This window comes from Acanthisitta chloris, unplaced genomic scaffold, assembly GCF_000695815.1.
Source record: "Acanthisitta chloris isolate BGI_N310 unplaced genomic scaffold, ASM69581v1 scaffold6414, whole genome shotgun sequence".
NCBI lineage: Eukaryota > Metazoa > Chordata > Aves > Passeriformes > Acanthisittidae > Acanthisitta > Acanthisitta chloris.
This window is the reverse complement of record NW_008667564.1, coordinates 16265-32687: the sequence shown is the minus strand read 5'-3', so window position 1 is coordinate 32687 and position 16423 is coordinate 16265. Positions and strand designations below refer to the sequence as shown.

The 16423-nt window shown below is 36.2% G+C and overlaps 1 protein-coding gene across 1 annotated transcript; it reads left to right on the top strand.

The window, feature by feature from the left end:
• Positions 1–1768: 1768 nt before the first annotated feature.
• On the top strand, positions 1769–16137 carry TFEC (transcription factor EC; the record flags this gene model as incomplete). The annotated part of the gene is made up of 5 exons (XM_009072538.1): positions 1769–1883; positions 2740–2793; positions 6864–6939; positions 13765–13912; positions 15520–16137. Coding segments are annotated over 5 exons (774 nt in total), but the record flags the coding sequence as incomplete, so codon positions are not given.
• Between the last annotated feature and the right edge of the window lie 286 nt (positions 16138–16423).

The following is a 16423-nucleotide window of genomic DNA, read 5'->3' as shown; positions in this document are numbered from 1 at the left end:
TTTAATGGTTTTTAAGAATTATCAGTTTTCCTAAGTAATAAACCTCTACTTCAAAAATGAGTGTGTTATTTATGTGTGTTCATTTCATTGCATTTAATAGAACTGGGAGAATTTAACTCAAACTAGGTTCTCTCTAGTAAAGTTGTTAGTTAATTTAATAAGGCCATTATTTCAAAATAAAACATTTAAAAGTTCAGATTTAATATAAAAATACAGGAAGCACTGCCATGGAACAATTTAATACTGAGCAAGTAATTGGGAAATTGTCTCCATTTAAAATATCTTGTGGTGAAGCTCACAGTCTTTACAAGAGAAATTATCAGTCTAGAAAAAGCAGTTTCCCAGCAGACCTATGGTTGGTGTCTTAGTGACCTGCCTGGAAAATTCCAGGGTGTTTCAGGATCCATGGGTGAAGGGAAAAATATATAAAAACATCTTTTCTTGCCTATGAAAAACAATTTTCTTGAATAACTCCTAATTTCCTTTCATGCTTTTCTGTCCTAAGTCAGTAGTTTTACCCACAATTTTCCACACATTTTTTTTCACCTAATTTTTAATTATTTCGTGGTTTTTTGGGAGGCTGGTTTTCATTTGTTTGTGTTTCTTTGTTTGTTTTTTTTTGTTGTTGGTTGATTTTTTGGGGTCTTTTTGTTTTGTTTTTTTTTCTGTTATCTTGTCCAGGTGGACCCAAAGTCAGATTCTGAATCTTTGTGTGTTGGCTGCAAAAGTAAAGAAATTTGTCAGCCCAAACTTTATGTGCATGATAAAATTAAAATAAAATTTGTTTTGCTCTTACCTATTGCCTTAGAAGGCAACAAGAATGCAAATCTCTTTTTGTGAATCTGGACTTGTATTTTTTCATACAGTAGTTTTCACCTGAACATACAGAAATGTATAAGACAATGATCAATGCTGAAAGGCTAATTACATGGTCATAGACACTGAGCAAACCCTGAAGTCTTCTTTACTAAAGTTTTACATATTTTACAGTTATTTCATATATGTAAAATTATTCAAGTAAAGGTAATATTTGTGCAATTATCTGAAATCCATAGAAACATACTTTAGCCTTCTTTCTCCTGAACTGCATTCTATAGGTTTATTTAAATAATGTTATATTACATGTTTAAAGGTAATAAGGATAATGGTATACATGATCATATATGTCATGCATGTTAAAACCATTAGGGTATCTCGTGTATCCTGACAACAGCACCGATCCTTTCTTTAAAGCATATTATTTGATGTTCTGTTCACTCTAATTTTAACTATTACGTACAACTAAGTGCATGAATCTTTTTATTGCTAAACCAGGCACAGTACAAACTACTGATTTGGAGTTTAGCAATGTGGTTAAAAAAATCACTTGGGAGTATGCCAAAATCCACAAAGTTATTTTGACTTTCAACCTAATTCATATTTGAAGTGCAGTTGTGATAAATCTGGTATTAGAAAATATAGTATAGAAGCAATTGAAAAACAGAAACTGGGGCCCATATCTTGCCATCACTCTGCATCTGAAACCCACACAAGTGGACCCTAGAAAGCTGCTGGTGGAAGAGTGGCAGAATATGACCCTTCATTTTCAGTTTTATTTAATACTACATAATGGCAAACTTTCCCTTAAGACAAATATATACAGCTCCTTCTAAAGAACACCAGAGTAATATCCAAAGATGCTTTCTCCTTGCATTTTTATGAGTTTTTTATATCTTTTATATCTTATTTTAATTTTTTTCTTATTGTTTTTTTTCCCCTACCACTCAAGCTATCTAGCAGCATTTTGGATATATATAACAGTGACCAGGGAATAGCACCAGCTAATATGGGTCTCACGAATGCTTCTTGCCCAGCTAATCTACCAGTAAAAAGGGAACTCACAGGTAAAAGAACTCTGATATTTTAGTATTTTATAATTGCAAAAGTGATAGTGTGTCTCTTAAAAGTTGAATAAATCTTATCTAAAAAAAATATCCCTTACTAAATTCTTGAGAATTTTGCTGTTTGTAGTTTCATTTAAGGAAAAGAAGAAAGACCAAGTAAAAATGTTTTTTTCTTTTCTCCTCTTTAGCAGTTCAAAAACCATGCTTGGCCCCTGTTTTTTTATGAACATCATGCTTCTAATAAACCTAATTATTTTAGAAAACATAGTATATTCTTCCACATGTTGGCTTCTGACCAATGGTAAAAATAAATTATCATCCATTAAATTTGTTCCAGGGTAGAACAAATGGTTCTTTTAAAACCTTACAATAAGACTATTCAAGGTAAATCTATATTAGTGGATTAAGAATTTTTAAAGTTACATTCAATTAATCCAAAGAATGTTAACAATCATGTACAGTTTATTAGTGTCACTCAGAAGAAACAGTGAGTTTTTTCAATATTATACAAATCTGATTAACTCTTGCATTATGGGATATACAAATCCATATTCACATTAGTGTATTGTAAGTTTTATCCTGATGTAAAATACAGCAAGTTGAAAAAATATCCCTCCATGGCATTCTATGTCCTTAAATAAAAAAATGTGCAATAAAAAATCCTAATCAACCTGCCAGACTTTAGTCCTGGTAGAATATAGATTTGCTTATGATCTTCTTTCATAATAAAAATAGTAATGTAGTAAAAAGACTGGTATTCTGGTCTTTGTGACAAAAGGCCATTTTGAAGAGGTGAAAGAGGTACTGGAATTGCAACTTAAGGACTGTTTTAATAAATGTTGCTTTCTGTCAGAAGCAGATACACGAGCAATGGCAAAGGAGAGACAGAAAAAGGATAACCATAATCTCAGTAAGTATTCATTCATCTTCCATCTCATTAAATAGAATGTATATTGAATGCAAAAATATTATACATTGGCTACCACATCTCTTCTTCTAGATCAGCATCTTAGCAGGGTATTCAAATTGAACTCAGACTGCAAACACAGCAACCACAGAGTTTTTTCCTAAAATTAATTTCTGCCTTTGACTTTTGTCTTTCAAAACTCTTTTCATATTGCAATTAATTTATTTTCATGTAACTCCTGCTATTTTGTTTTTATTCTACAGTTGTACATTTTACTTCATGTTGTCTCTAAGAATTACAGTACAAAACAAGAGAGAAGGCAGATGACAAAAAACCCAGTGCAAATCCAGTCTTCACACCTTACTTACTGAAGCACCTAAGTGAGAGGCTGTATTTCTCTGTGGGTGATGGGGAGGGAAAAAAATGTGCATAGGACATCAGACAACTTCTAAATGGTTGCTAAGCACTCAAAGTTATGGAAATTGTATGTCACAAAAGGAGATCAGGGCAGGACTGGATGAGACTCACTGTGTTCTGACTCTGCTCTCATACACAAGCCTCCTAACCTCTGTAAACTGGGATATGCTTCTGCAGAACAGTGCAGCCACATATGGATGTTATGCATTTTGGTTCAAGAAGAATAGTCTTCTTACAACACTGTGAAATTCATAGTTCAGTGTCTAAATATTAGGCTTATGAAAATAAAATAAAAACCATTTTGTTTATACAGAGTAGAAAAAAATCATTTCATAGGATTGCCTATAAAATTAGGCAATTTTTTCCTCTAAAGAATGATTTCGAGCAAAAATCCTGAAGGATTCTTTTTGGAAAGTGTTGAATAAAGCAATTACATTTTCCCATTCTCTTTTCACTTTTTCCAACAGAAATAGTACGAGACTTGGATTCAAGAATCCTTATGAATCACATCCTTCTTGAGTTATTCTATGATTCTATGAATTTAAACCAAAATGGGTAATTAGTTAATAGCCACTACTTATGTCTTTATTCTCTTATTTATATCTTGGTTCTATGGCTATTCAAGTAATCTTAGAGGGATTTATGGCTGTACTTGCATGAAGTTACATACCTGACAGTACACATCCACTGGCACAATGTGCTAGCAACCACTATGGACAACCTTCTCCTTCTTTGAGTTTCCAGAAGGCACCCTTATGTCTGTCTGTACATTTTTCTATGGATTACAGACTATGTAGACTTTCAGATGTGTTGCTAGCACATAATCTCTGAAGTGCCAATGCAGCTGCTGTCTGTCTTGTTTGGGCAGGAATGGGAAACTCTTGCTGAACTAGGAAAGGTGGTGGGTAGGAGTCATCTGGATCTACAAGGAGAAACACAGGCTCACACATACATTAGGAATGCTAAGTCTTACCATTGCCTCTATAGTTTATTTTGGCTCTGAGATCATCCTTACTGATCATAGAGGACATGTCTGAGAACATTCTCTCACTGGCACCTAAGCTGAAGGCAGCATCTATTTTGGTTTGGATCCAGGTGTACACTTCAAAGTCTCTCTGGAGATAGCACTACTATCTGAGGGTTGGACATCATAATGTATTGCATGTAAAGGCTTTATTAGAGTGATTTATTCTTTTATGAGTAGCAGGTTTCCTATAGATGGTCTTGGTTTTGGAACTCAATCAGAATTATGCAAACATTCAACTTTCAGGTTGAATTAAGGTCCACATTTTACAGAAAGTTTCTTTTATATTTTCATACCAAGGAGGAATGAAGGAACTAGAAAAAGGTTCCTGTTGAAGTTTATGTCCTCAATGAAACCATGAAAAGAGATTTAGTTTTAAGAAATGGAATCCCTTCATGTAATGGCAAGAGTTTAAATGATTATTAAATGTTTTTGGATTTGTTCTTTTTTTTTCCTTCCAAACAAAGTCTGTAATCCAGTCCATGTAGTTTGAAAAATAATTTTCTGTTTTGGCTTTGGCATAATCTGATACTTGAAATATTATTCATAACTCAGGGTATCACTGGAACTGTTACAGAAATAAATCAGGAAAGATCTATTAAAACATGTTTCCCCTCTAATTCATTAGCACAACCGTTGGAAGTTTCTTTTCAGGAAAAAACACAGAAATAGAAAGAAAAAGAATTCTGTAAGGTTCCACTTAAGATAATCTTTCTCTTTGTCTTGTTTTATAGCCAGTGTTAAGGTGGCTACTTTTTTACAAGAATCTTGCAGAGCTTTTCAACACTGTAAATATTAATTAAACAACAGCTATTATGCCATGGGACTGTATACTTAATGCAGATTCTTTAACTCTGTTTGCTTTGCCATTATTCTGCCAACGTAAGTGAAATATATCTTTTGAATTGTTCAGTTCCTATGTGCTTTTGTACACTCTTTTCTCCAATGAGATCCGGTACATTCATGCCAATGGGATGCAAGTGTTCACTTAGCAGTACAATCAGTGTTGGATTATGACTCTGTCTCCTGAATATGTGAATCATGACTACAAAATCTGTGATGCATTAATTTGTTGAGTGAAATTCCTGTTTCTAGAGAAAGGAAGACAAGATAATATAACCCACCAAGGCAGAGGAATTCATCAGAGAGGTGCCAGAGCTGGAATTGGCTAGGGAGGAAATAACTGCTGCACAAACCTAGGAGCCTCACACAGACAAGAGAAAACCACTTTTATGTACTGGAAGAAGAAAAAGCTAAATGTGATCTATGTGGTGTGGCTGAGGCTGAAAGCGACATACCTGTATGACTATGACAAGGTTGAAGTCAGCCTTGGAAGACCTACCAGGATGCCCTTGGCTGCACAATTCTAATTTATCTCTCTTGGGCTTTTTGTATTTATCTTCAAAATTAAGACATTAGATTTTAAGTTAATATCTCTATACATGAAGCATGTACCCATTCTGTCCATGTTCTAGGCTGACAGAGTACAATGGCATTAGCATATTGAGCCCAAGGTCAGGTCTTCCAAGAAGCAAAGGACAAGAGAAACAGCTCAATGTGATGCTACTGATGGACAGAAGCTGAATCCTGTCCATTCAGTGAGGTCTGGATTGACTTAAAGTACAAGGAGAGAGTAGATGAAAGAGTGAGTTTACACCAGTAGAACATCAGCAGAGAGTGCTGCTCTCTGACAGGAAGCAGTACCCAATGGGACTACACTCTCACTGAATACACTGTCTGTGTCACGATTATATACAAATAATCCCCCCTTCGGACCTTTCCTCTAGAAAGTGTGGAATTTCTGAAAGGTCACATCCTCCAGGCTGGATACCACTACAATGCTGGTAACGTGGACTGAGAACACAAGGAGAAGGAACTAATTTTAAGAGGTTTATCTTATCTTTTTCCCTTTCTAACTAAACTACAAAGTAAACCAAGATACCCTACATAGCCTGTCTTAGAAGAAGCATAAATTTAAATCCATAGAACATATTTTAATTGTTTAAATTATGTTTTTCTTTTGTTTTCTGTGTGTTTTAAAAGTTATTGTAAATATGCTTGTGCTGTCCATCGCCAAAGGAAACGTGCTGGGGATGAAGAGTTTCTGGGACACAACCATGTCCTGTTTCAGTGAGGGGATATGGTTGCAGTTATATCCTCTCTGTGGTTTGAAATGCTGACAGCTGTAGATAAGGGATAGTGATCTGTAGCAGGAGTTCTGTCAAAATATAAATTGTTAGATGAGTTGTCTTGTCTCCCTGTTGAAGTCACCACAAAACTTTGCTAAGCTGAAATCTCTGTTCTGTAGGAGCAAGGTGGAAAAAGGATACATAAATATCAGGAAAAAAAGAAGTGTTAGTTCACATTTAGACAATATGTGACTATTTAATTCTCTAGAAGTCTAGTTCTGAATGGGGGAAAAAGCCTACAGATATGGTAAGCTACACATGGTACCAATCATAGAGTTTGTGTGAGAATGTCGAAACCAGGTAGGAGCTCATGTTGGGACTGATATTTGAGGAAGAAATTTTCTGTACATTGCCTGACTTGTTTTTAACTAATTAAAATGGTTTATGTTGAATTTATCTAAGAATATTTCACTATAAAAATAGTAACTGTTTCCTTTTAACAGTTGAGAGAAGAAGAAGGTATAATATTAATTACCGAATCAAGGAGCTTGGCACACTCATCCCCAAGTCTAATGATCCGTGAGTTCAACAGTCTTTCCTATAATAATGTTTATTGTTTAAATGCAGGGAAAAAAGTGACAGTTGCATATACTGGCTATAGCATTGAGTAATGGGATGCAAAATCTTCCATACCAGGTCACTGGCTCAGATCAGGCTGTTAAAGTAACAAATCTTTGACTAATTTTTGGTGCCTGTGGGAAAAAATTTATGTGAAAGGATAATAAACCAAAAGTAATTCCAGGGTGTTTAAGAGTGACTGCCACATCAAGAGAAAGCAAACAAACAAACAAATCAAAACCAAAACTATAACAACAAAATAACCCACAAAAAAACCCAAATCAGCCAACCAAAAAAACAACACAAAAAAAAAAGGGCAGGGGAAGAAAAAAACCCAAAACATAATCCAAACCACAGAAAGTCTCTCTCTCTGTCCCTGGAAGCAATTGTGTGGTGTCTCTGGAGAAAGGAGTGATGCTTTCAGCCCATGCCATGGCCCTCTAGTGGAATAACACAAAATTCACGTTGTCACCGTCTGCCCTTTGCTTAAGGGAAGAAAAATCAGTTTAGAAGTCTGTAGACTAAGCATTTTTCAAAAGACCTCTACTCAGTGCAGGGAGAACACCAGTCCTAAAATTCAAGGATAAAAGTTATAATTGCTATAATAATATAATTTTATACTAATGCATATGCTTACAGTAACACAAAATGCATATTGCTTGAACTGTACCTGCATTCCCTTAAAGCTTATATTTGTCATCGATATGAAAAAAGCTGCCCTGGTAGGAAAGTCCATTGCAGAATTAGAAATAACAATTCAGTGTGATATTTAATGCTGTACTTTAGCCTTAGATTTCTTATGTCACTCAAGGAAGACTTAAGACTATGCACTAGCATGATCGGGTCTTGAATAAAATTGATTTAACAGATTTTGTCTTTATTATTTGCATGTCAATACAGACCTGCATGATACTTCAAATTAAAACATGTATTGATATTTCAGCCCTTTTTGTCCTTAGGACTAAGAAACTTATGATTATACTAAGGATTTCTTCAACAATATAAAACTGTGTGAGACCTACAGAAGTACAAGGTTGTCATAAAAATCCACTTGGAGTGAAATCACCAGAGAGAAAGTTAACATATCACATCCATTTTAAATAATTCACAAACTCTGCTCCTTTTATAACATCCACTCAAGATTAGATAAATGGTATGTTTCCATTATTAACACAGAATTAGTTGTTACAGCTGAGTTAAAATAAAAAGGGCTCTAAGTACCTAAATAAAGTTTTGGCCAAGTGATCCATTGCAAGCAGAGACTGGTAGAAGCATTTTAACTTTGCTGATGCATCTTTCAGTATTCAGTACCATTTGGGCAAATAATTGAAAGATTTCTCATAAAAACAGTGGATGGCACTGTTGGTTTGCAGCTATAAAGCAATAACAGAAACCAGTTACACTGCAATTAGAAATGGGCATGAGGTACAAATTCCAGTTGTGATTTTTGATTGCCTAGAGAGGTATTTCAGTTACATGTTTTGGTCTGGATTCAGTTGTAGTTTGTGAATTTAATCAAAACATTAATGTCTATAGTAATCACTTAAGCTCTTCTTAAAATGAATGATCTGGACCTGAAGTTTTGCACCAGTAAGTGGATGGTGGACTTTACCCACAGATTTGGGTGTTGTTGCCTGATGAAAAACTTTCAAGTATAGCTGCTGAAGTCATTACCTTATCTTGTTTTAGTCTGCAAACCCACTGCTCAGTTCAACAGTGTTACAGACCCAGAGTGGTTTATGTTTACAAAAGCTCAAGGTGAACCTAAGTATCTCACATTCCAAAGACTGCTGTCTTCAAAAGGCTGGTAACCAGTACTCCTTTTGAAAGTAGGCCTATTTAAAAGCTTTTAAGTTGTTGTTAAGAAAAAAAAGGCACCAAAAGGTGAGGGAGGCTTTTGAAAATCTAAGTTGCAACATAACTGTGTTATAGCTTGGTGCTAGGGTAAAATAATCTAGAGAAATACAAACATTTGTTTGTTTTCATATTTGGGGAAATACATTCATTTGACCATGCTATTTTGTTGGCTGATCAGATCAAAGTTATTATTTCCTTCTGCTATGGTCCTGTATTGCCAAATCATAACTCAGTGTCCTTACCCTCTTTTTCAGTTCTTGCTTTTTACTTCATAACACTTTACTGTGCCCCTAGTCTGCCCCTTCGTCTTTGAAAGAAAGAGATTTATCATGTCTTACAATACTTTATCTGTAGCATTTTATCACACATAGCATTTTCACCTTACATATTGATTTTAGAAGATTCTTCTTATAGTGGAAACTTAACTGTAAAAGGAGAAACATTACCAATGCTTAGACTAATGACAGTGAAGAAAATCAGCCTATATACTGCTCCAACTAAGCTGTTGTAGTTAGCATGCCTGTCCCAGGTGGTTTGCTTCAAGAAGATTACATTCAAACTCAGGACCGGAAAAGGCCATTTTTTATGCTATTTGGAAACTTTTCATGATTTATGTTTCTTAGAAGTGCTGTGTGGGGTTTTTATTTCACTTTTGTTTTCTTAGTTATGTAGCGAATTTGTTTGGCTCCTGCAGAGCTTCCGCAGGGACTTTCTTTTGACTGGCTTAAACCACTATTTTTTGAGCTTTTTTTTAATTTAATGATGAAAATTGTGGATTACATTGCTTAAATGAATGAGTGTTTTAAGTTCATTTCATCAGCACTAGAAAATGGAGATAAATTACAAAGAACTTTGACTCTCTTGTTTAGCCTTCAGTGTTTAGATATCCAAGTGGTAGATGATTCAGAAACACAAATAGTTATACAGAATAAATTGAAAATAGAATTTCAAAAATGCCAGAAATTCTCAGTCATATTTTGCTGAAAAACTCATAACCTGTTCTTTTAATTATACCCACCTTTCCATTTGTGTTCAGCCTTTCAGAATCCTCCTTTTAGGTGGTTATCAGGACTTCACATTGTGATGGAGTCTGGAAATGCCTGCACAAGAACAGTTTTATGGTACCCAGACTTGAATTGTCAGAAAGGCAAAGAAGAAAAAAACTTTCCTTCAAGTATTCTAGTCATTTTACAGAACTGGGATGTTAAGAGTATCTCTGAGCAGTGTCTTGCACCCACTCTCCCCTCTGCTCTCTGCATCTGCCTGTGCCTGGCCTCTCTGCTGTCTGTGGTCAGACCCTCTAGCAGGCAGCACAGCCACGTTTCTTTACAGCAAAAGCTTGTGTACACTCATGCTATTATAAAGTGGAAATCTGCTGCCTCATTCAGAAGAATACCCTTTGCAGTTGTGCAAGTCATCAAAACAAGTGCAAAGTCCTTCAAAGTATTTCTTTGAGCAAGCATAGTTTACAGCTAATTTCTCAGAAATAAAGAAAGAAATGGTCTATAGTTTCAACTTTGAAAATGTATTTTTTACTAGTAACTGGCCTGTCTGGAAAACTCTGTGAGTATCACACTCTCCCAAACATTTTTTGTTAATTGGCTCTAATGTTAGATGACCAGATGCTCTCATCCTTCCTACAGGAGTTCAGCTTTGTAAACAAGTGAATCTCTGTTTTCTTCAACAAAGCTAAATTGATGGAAATGAACTGAAGATCAGTCTCATGTCCATGTTTCATTTCTCCTAAATGAGAAACTCCTAGGTGAGATGTTATATCTCACGTCACAAGGAGGAGCCAGGGTTCAGGGACTAATAAAATACAGCATGTTTTTTACTTGACAGTGAAAGAGTAAAATGAAAAAAAGAATTCCTGCCATCTCCAAAGATCTATACCTAATATTGTAGGGTCAAAACAGTTAAGAATGCAATGGTTTAGTCTGTTTTTATAAAGTAATTTGCAGTTAAATGAGTAACAACTGCCAGTGATTACTCAGTTTTTAAAGGTTCTCAAGGGGGTTTGTAGGCATTGTCATTTCAAATTTAATCTCTATTATATATAAACACAATATATAAATCTCTAAAAAGCAAAAACCAAACCCCACAATTTCATAGTGTTGCTTTTATAACTTTCCAGATAGCTTTATTTGCACCCAATTTAGAATTCATCCTTTTCAGAGAAATAACAGAAACCCAATAACTGATCAGAGAGTTTCAGAATTCTTATGCACTTGCTGTGCTTTGAGTTAACCCATTTTCAAATGCTGAGTTGGTTTTCCCTCCCATCATAGATGAACCTGCTTGCTTGCCTGATAACACAGCTAGATGCACTGCAGACTGCTGCTATCCAGGCACCTCACTTGTACTATTGCTCCCATTTGCCTTCATACTCACTAGTTATATTGTTACTCTTCCTGACCAGCACAGCTGCATAGAGCCTCTGTTTCTCCCTAACACTGTCCTGTGATCACTATGTGGTGGATGAAGAATGTCTGCAATGCAGAATCAGCACTGACACCTTCAGTATTTTCCTTAGGTCCTGGCATAGAGAGACACGAAGTGAAACACACTGACTTTTAATGTCACCACCTGGTCCTTTGCTATGTTGCTTTCAGATATTGGAAGATTTGACTTCAACATTCTGTATTTAATTAGACACCAAGAAGTATATGTATATATGAGATGTAGAAAATATGTAGGATACAGGCATATGCACATACACACACACACACACAGAGAGGTTAATAATGGTCTCTTAAATGATAACAGTAATCACAACATTTTAATCCTAGATCTCTCTGCTAGTTTTGCCTCTTGGATCTGTAAATATTACCACAAGAGATATATATCCATACGTATCTCATGCAGAAGCTGACCAGATCCATCTCTCTGGCAGTTTGAATCCAGGATTTAGCCTTCCAGTGAAGACTTTTTTCAACCTATGACAAAAAATATAATTACCATATAAATAAAAATTAAAACTATCAAAGTATCATGGACTGCAAGCAAGCAAGTACAGGGACAGGAAGGAGAGGGCAGAGGAACTACCAAGAGATGATTCAACTGTCATGAGGGAGACGTGTTCTGCTCATAGCTCTACTTTTTTTGGCAAGAGAATGTCTAAATAAGTATACATGCCCTCTTCAGCGAGCAGCCTCTGATGTTTTGGCTTTGCAGACAACAGGGTCTGAGACAATAATTATTTTCTTTCTGACCTTCTCACCTTCTAATCCGGAAAGCTGTGCATTCTTGGTCTGCATCACTGAGACAAGGGGAGGTCCCAGTATGCTGGAGCCCCAGTTTGTGTGCTGATCAGAGAGAACAGACATGTGAATTCAAGAACTCTTGGATCAAAAAAATGTTTCTCTCAAGTCTCTAGCAAATTATCTGAATTCTATGATTTCGTTAAACACTGTGATGCTTTATCAAAAATAGTTTTGTGCATTCTTCTGTGTATCTTTAAAGCTATCAGCTCTGTAAGGTTTTATCCTTAGTACTGTGCATCAGGAAAGGCCAGGTGGTCTGGGTCCCTAAATCCTGTACCTGCCTGGCTTTTGCCCTATATATTAAATAGAAAGACAACTGCATTGGCAGAAGACTCTGAGGGTGCATAGCCTTGGTGTAAGGGTGCAACATTCCTCGGGTACTTGCCAAGGCAGGCTGAATGTTAAGCATAGACACATATGCAATAGCTCCTCACCAGATCATAGCTTTACTCACCATAGGTGAACACAAGAGTAGGGGCAATTCTCATTAACTAAAACAACTAAGGAATAAGGAAAAGTGGTGATAAACTGGAATACAATTTATATTTCTTTTGACTCTACAGCTGCCAGTACGTAAACATATGCCTTTGTAATAGGTATTAAAAAAAATACTTGTCACACCCAGCATCAGATTCTTACTTGATTAAATAGCTTTTTCATCTTAGAGTTGTGCTACAGAAACAGAATGTTCGCCAATCTTCTGCTTAGTCTAAGCAATTTTGCAGTGAAGTGGATAGTTTGGATAAAGCTTTATGTCTCTCATGTCTCTAATGCAGTGGACACATCCTGTATCATAAAATACTGAACTTTATTAGAAATTAAACATTTTCAACAAGTTTCTTTCTTGTTCCAAGGCCTCTGAGACTTTACTTAAAGGAATATGTGAAATGTTGATAAATGGGTACATGAAAGTCCTTGAACAGATGTATTTGAACAAGTGTTTTATTGCTAGTAAGGCTGCTTGTAAGCTGGAAGTTAAACCAGGATTTCCTGAATGATGAGCATGTTTAATTTTAATTTTTTTACAAGGCTTTTATTTTGAGTTGGGGTCTGCATGTAGCTGTGGGTTTTAACTTGGATTTTATATTGTTTCAAGACTTTTTAACATGATTTTCATCATTCCCTAGTCATTATAGTTATGAAAGTGTGATTTTTCTGGTCTGTCATCAGTGAGGAGTGGCATTCAGCACAGATCATTTTTTTCTCTACAAGCATAAAAGCAACCTTATTAGTAAGTCAGGTAAAAAGAGTAGTATATTCAAAATTATATTTAAAAATTTAGGCTTAAGTCCTCAGTAATGTATATTTCCTAGTTCATTAATGCAGAAATACTGCACATAGATTTTAATCTTAGAGTTAATAATAAAAGCAATTTTCACTAAAAATATAAAAACTGTAATGGTAGAATCATGATATTGCATTTAGCTCTCCCACAAAAAGTCACTTTATTACTTTCTTTTGACACTTATTTTCATTCTGGGATTAATTTTACTATATAAGGGCTTCTTAACTATTCTATTAAAATTTCCATTCAGAAGCAATAATATCTAAGAGTGAATAATAGTCATGTAAATCATTATTTCATATTAATGTAAAAGATTTTGTAAGTTCTTATGAATTCTGCTGACATGCACAATTGTGAAAAGGTTATCTCTACATTCTGCAGTGATATGCGATGGAACAAAGGAACTATTTTAAAAGCATCAGTGGAGTACATCAAGTGGCTACAAAAAGAACAACAGAGAGCCAGAGAATTAGAACACAGGCAGAAGAAATTAGAGCATGCTAACAGAAGACTTCTACTCCGAATTCAGGTTTGTATAAGAGTGTCACCGTGGGCTACAAAGCTTTCTCAGTACTTATCCCTCATCAGATTTTACTAATCAGTATAATTTTCCCCCAAAGGACATTTATTAAAAATTAAATGGGTTTCCCTATTTATTTCTGTGCATGTTGGGGAGGTGGTATTTTTTAGATTTTTAGGAAGTTTCTTTCATAACTAGACCTTACATGAAGGAATCCATGCAGAGGTAAAAGTGCATTTGTACAGTTTCATTATGTCTGCATTAGAACCAGAGAAAGACAAAAAAATAAGGAAAAAAAGTATCTCCCTGCAGCCAAAATTCAATACTGGGCACAAAATTCTCTTCAGTATTTTCATTTTCCATTTGTTACCATTTCACACATTACATTTCCTTGGTTATAGTGTGCCATATTATGCCTGCTTTTGACATGAAGAGGCAGAATATAAGCCATTATGGCTTGAAAGGCACAAGTCTAATGTAGAAACACACATATGGAAATGGGATGAATAGACAAACTGATATAGAATTTATCATCTTAGATATGTTCACAGAACCACAGATTGGGTCAGGGTGAAAGGGACCACAGTGGGTCATCTGGTCCAACCTCCCTGCTCAAGCAGGGTCATCCTAGAGCACATGGCTCAGGGTTGTGTCCAGATGGTTCTTGAATATCTCCCATGAGGGGAAAGCCACAGCCTCTCTGGGCAATCTATTCCAGTGATCAGTGACTGCACAGTAAAGAAGTTCTTCCTTGTATTCAGGTGGAGCTTCCTGTGCATAAGTTTCTGCCCATTACCTCTTGATTTATTGGTTTCCACAACTAAGAAGAGTCTGGCTCCATCATCTTGGCACCCCCTCCTTTAGACACTTCTATACATTAGTGAGGTCCCCTCTCAGTCATCTCTTCTCAAGGCTGAACAGGTGCAGCTCCCTCAGCCTTTCTTTGTAAATGAGGTGCTCCAGTCCCATGATTATCTTTGTTGCCCTCTTCTGGACCCTCCAGGAACTCCATGTCCCTCTTGTAATGTGGAGCCCAGAACTGGATACAGTACTCCAGATATGGCCTCACAAGGGCTGAGTAGAGGGGCAGGATCACCTTTCTCAACCTGCTGGCAATACTTTTCCTAATGCATCCTAGGGTTCCATTGGCCTTCTTAGTGTGTGCAAGGGCACACTGCTGACTCATGGAGAGCTTGTTGTCCACCAAGACCCCCAAGTCCTTCTCTGCAGAGCTGCTTCCAGCAGGTCAGTGGTCAGGGTTATTCCTCCTCAGGTGCAGGACCCTGCACTTGCCCTTGCTGAATTTCAGGTGGTTCTTCTCTGCCATCTCTCCAACCTATCAAGGTCCCTCTGAAGGGCAGCACAGCCTTTTTAGAGAGGCTGTCCTACCTCTTATGTTCCTGTGGGATAGTTGCTTCATGACAGAAGGGGAGAGAAAAACACCCAAGTGGCAAATTTTCATGGATTAACAAATGTATATTTTAAAATATAGTCTCACAACTGGACAAAAGGTGTAATTAATTTGTGTGCATGATCTGTATGCTTACTGTAATAGTTCTGAAGAACTGTTTTATCTTTTAAAGTTATTTTCTTACTGTTTTTGTTTGAAATGTTAGGAACTGGAGATCCAGGCACGTGCACATGGCCTTCCAGTCATGTCTTCACTCAGTGCTGTTGATTTAGCTGCACAGGTCATCAAGCAACAGACTTATCCAGAGGAGAACTCTGTAGACTACTCTCAACAAATGCCTCTGGTACATGGACAAAACTCTGACATTTGTGATGGATCTACAGCCTTTTCTGATCCACTTTCACACTTCACGGATTTGTCCTTCAGTGCAGCTTTAAAAGAAGAACAACGGCTAGAGGAAATTTTACTGGATGACACAGTGTCACCATTTGGAACAGATCCACTCTTGTCCTCCACATCCCCAGGTGCATCCAAAGAGAGCAGCAGGAGAAGCAGCTTTAGCACAGATGATGGAGATGATTTATAAAAGCAGAAAGGGCCTCATACTTCTCTAAACCTCTTGCTAAAAGACTGAGTTGAATGTAAGCAAGGTGTTTGTGCTTATTTAAAATACTTATATGGAGAGACACTGTGAAGATCAGTTACTACATGACAAGGGTTTAAGTCAGCCCTTACTTCACAGGAAAATGAGGTGGATATGAACTCATAATTTTGCCCCAAAATTCATCCTCTGTTCACAGCTGACATTTGCACAAATCTTTCTTCACTGGCAGTATTTTTACCATCATTCCATGAGTTTTTGCAGTACTATCAAAATGGTTACCACAAAAGGAATATCCATGTTACAAAAGTCTATTCTAACTTTTTTCAATCCACTTACGTGTTTCTCTGCTACAAACATGAGTTTCAGCCATTTGCTAATTTATTTTATATAACTAAAAATTCTATGGAATGTGAAGTAACAGAGAACTATTTAAGCTGGGAACTGTAGAGATGCTACAGATTTTCAAATCTGACAAAAACAGACAGTAATGCTTTCACACAAGTAA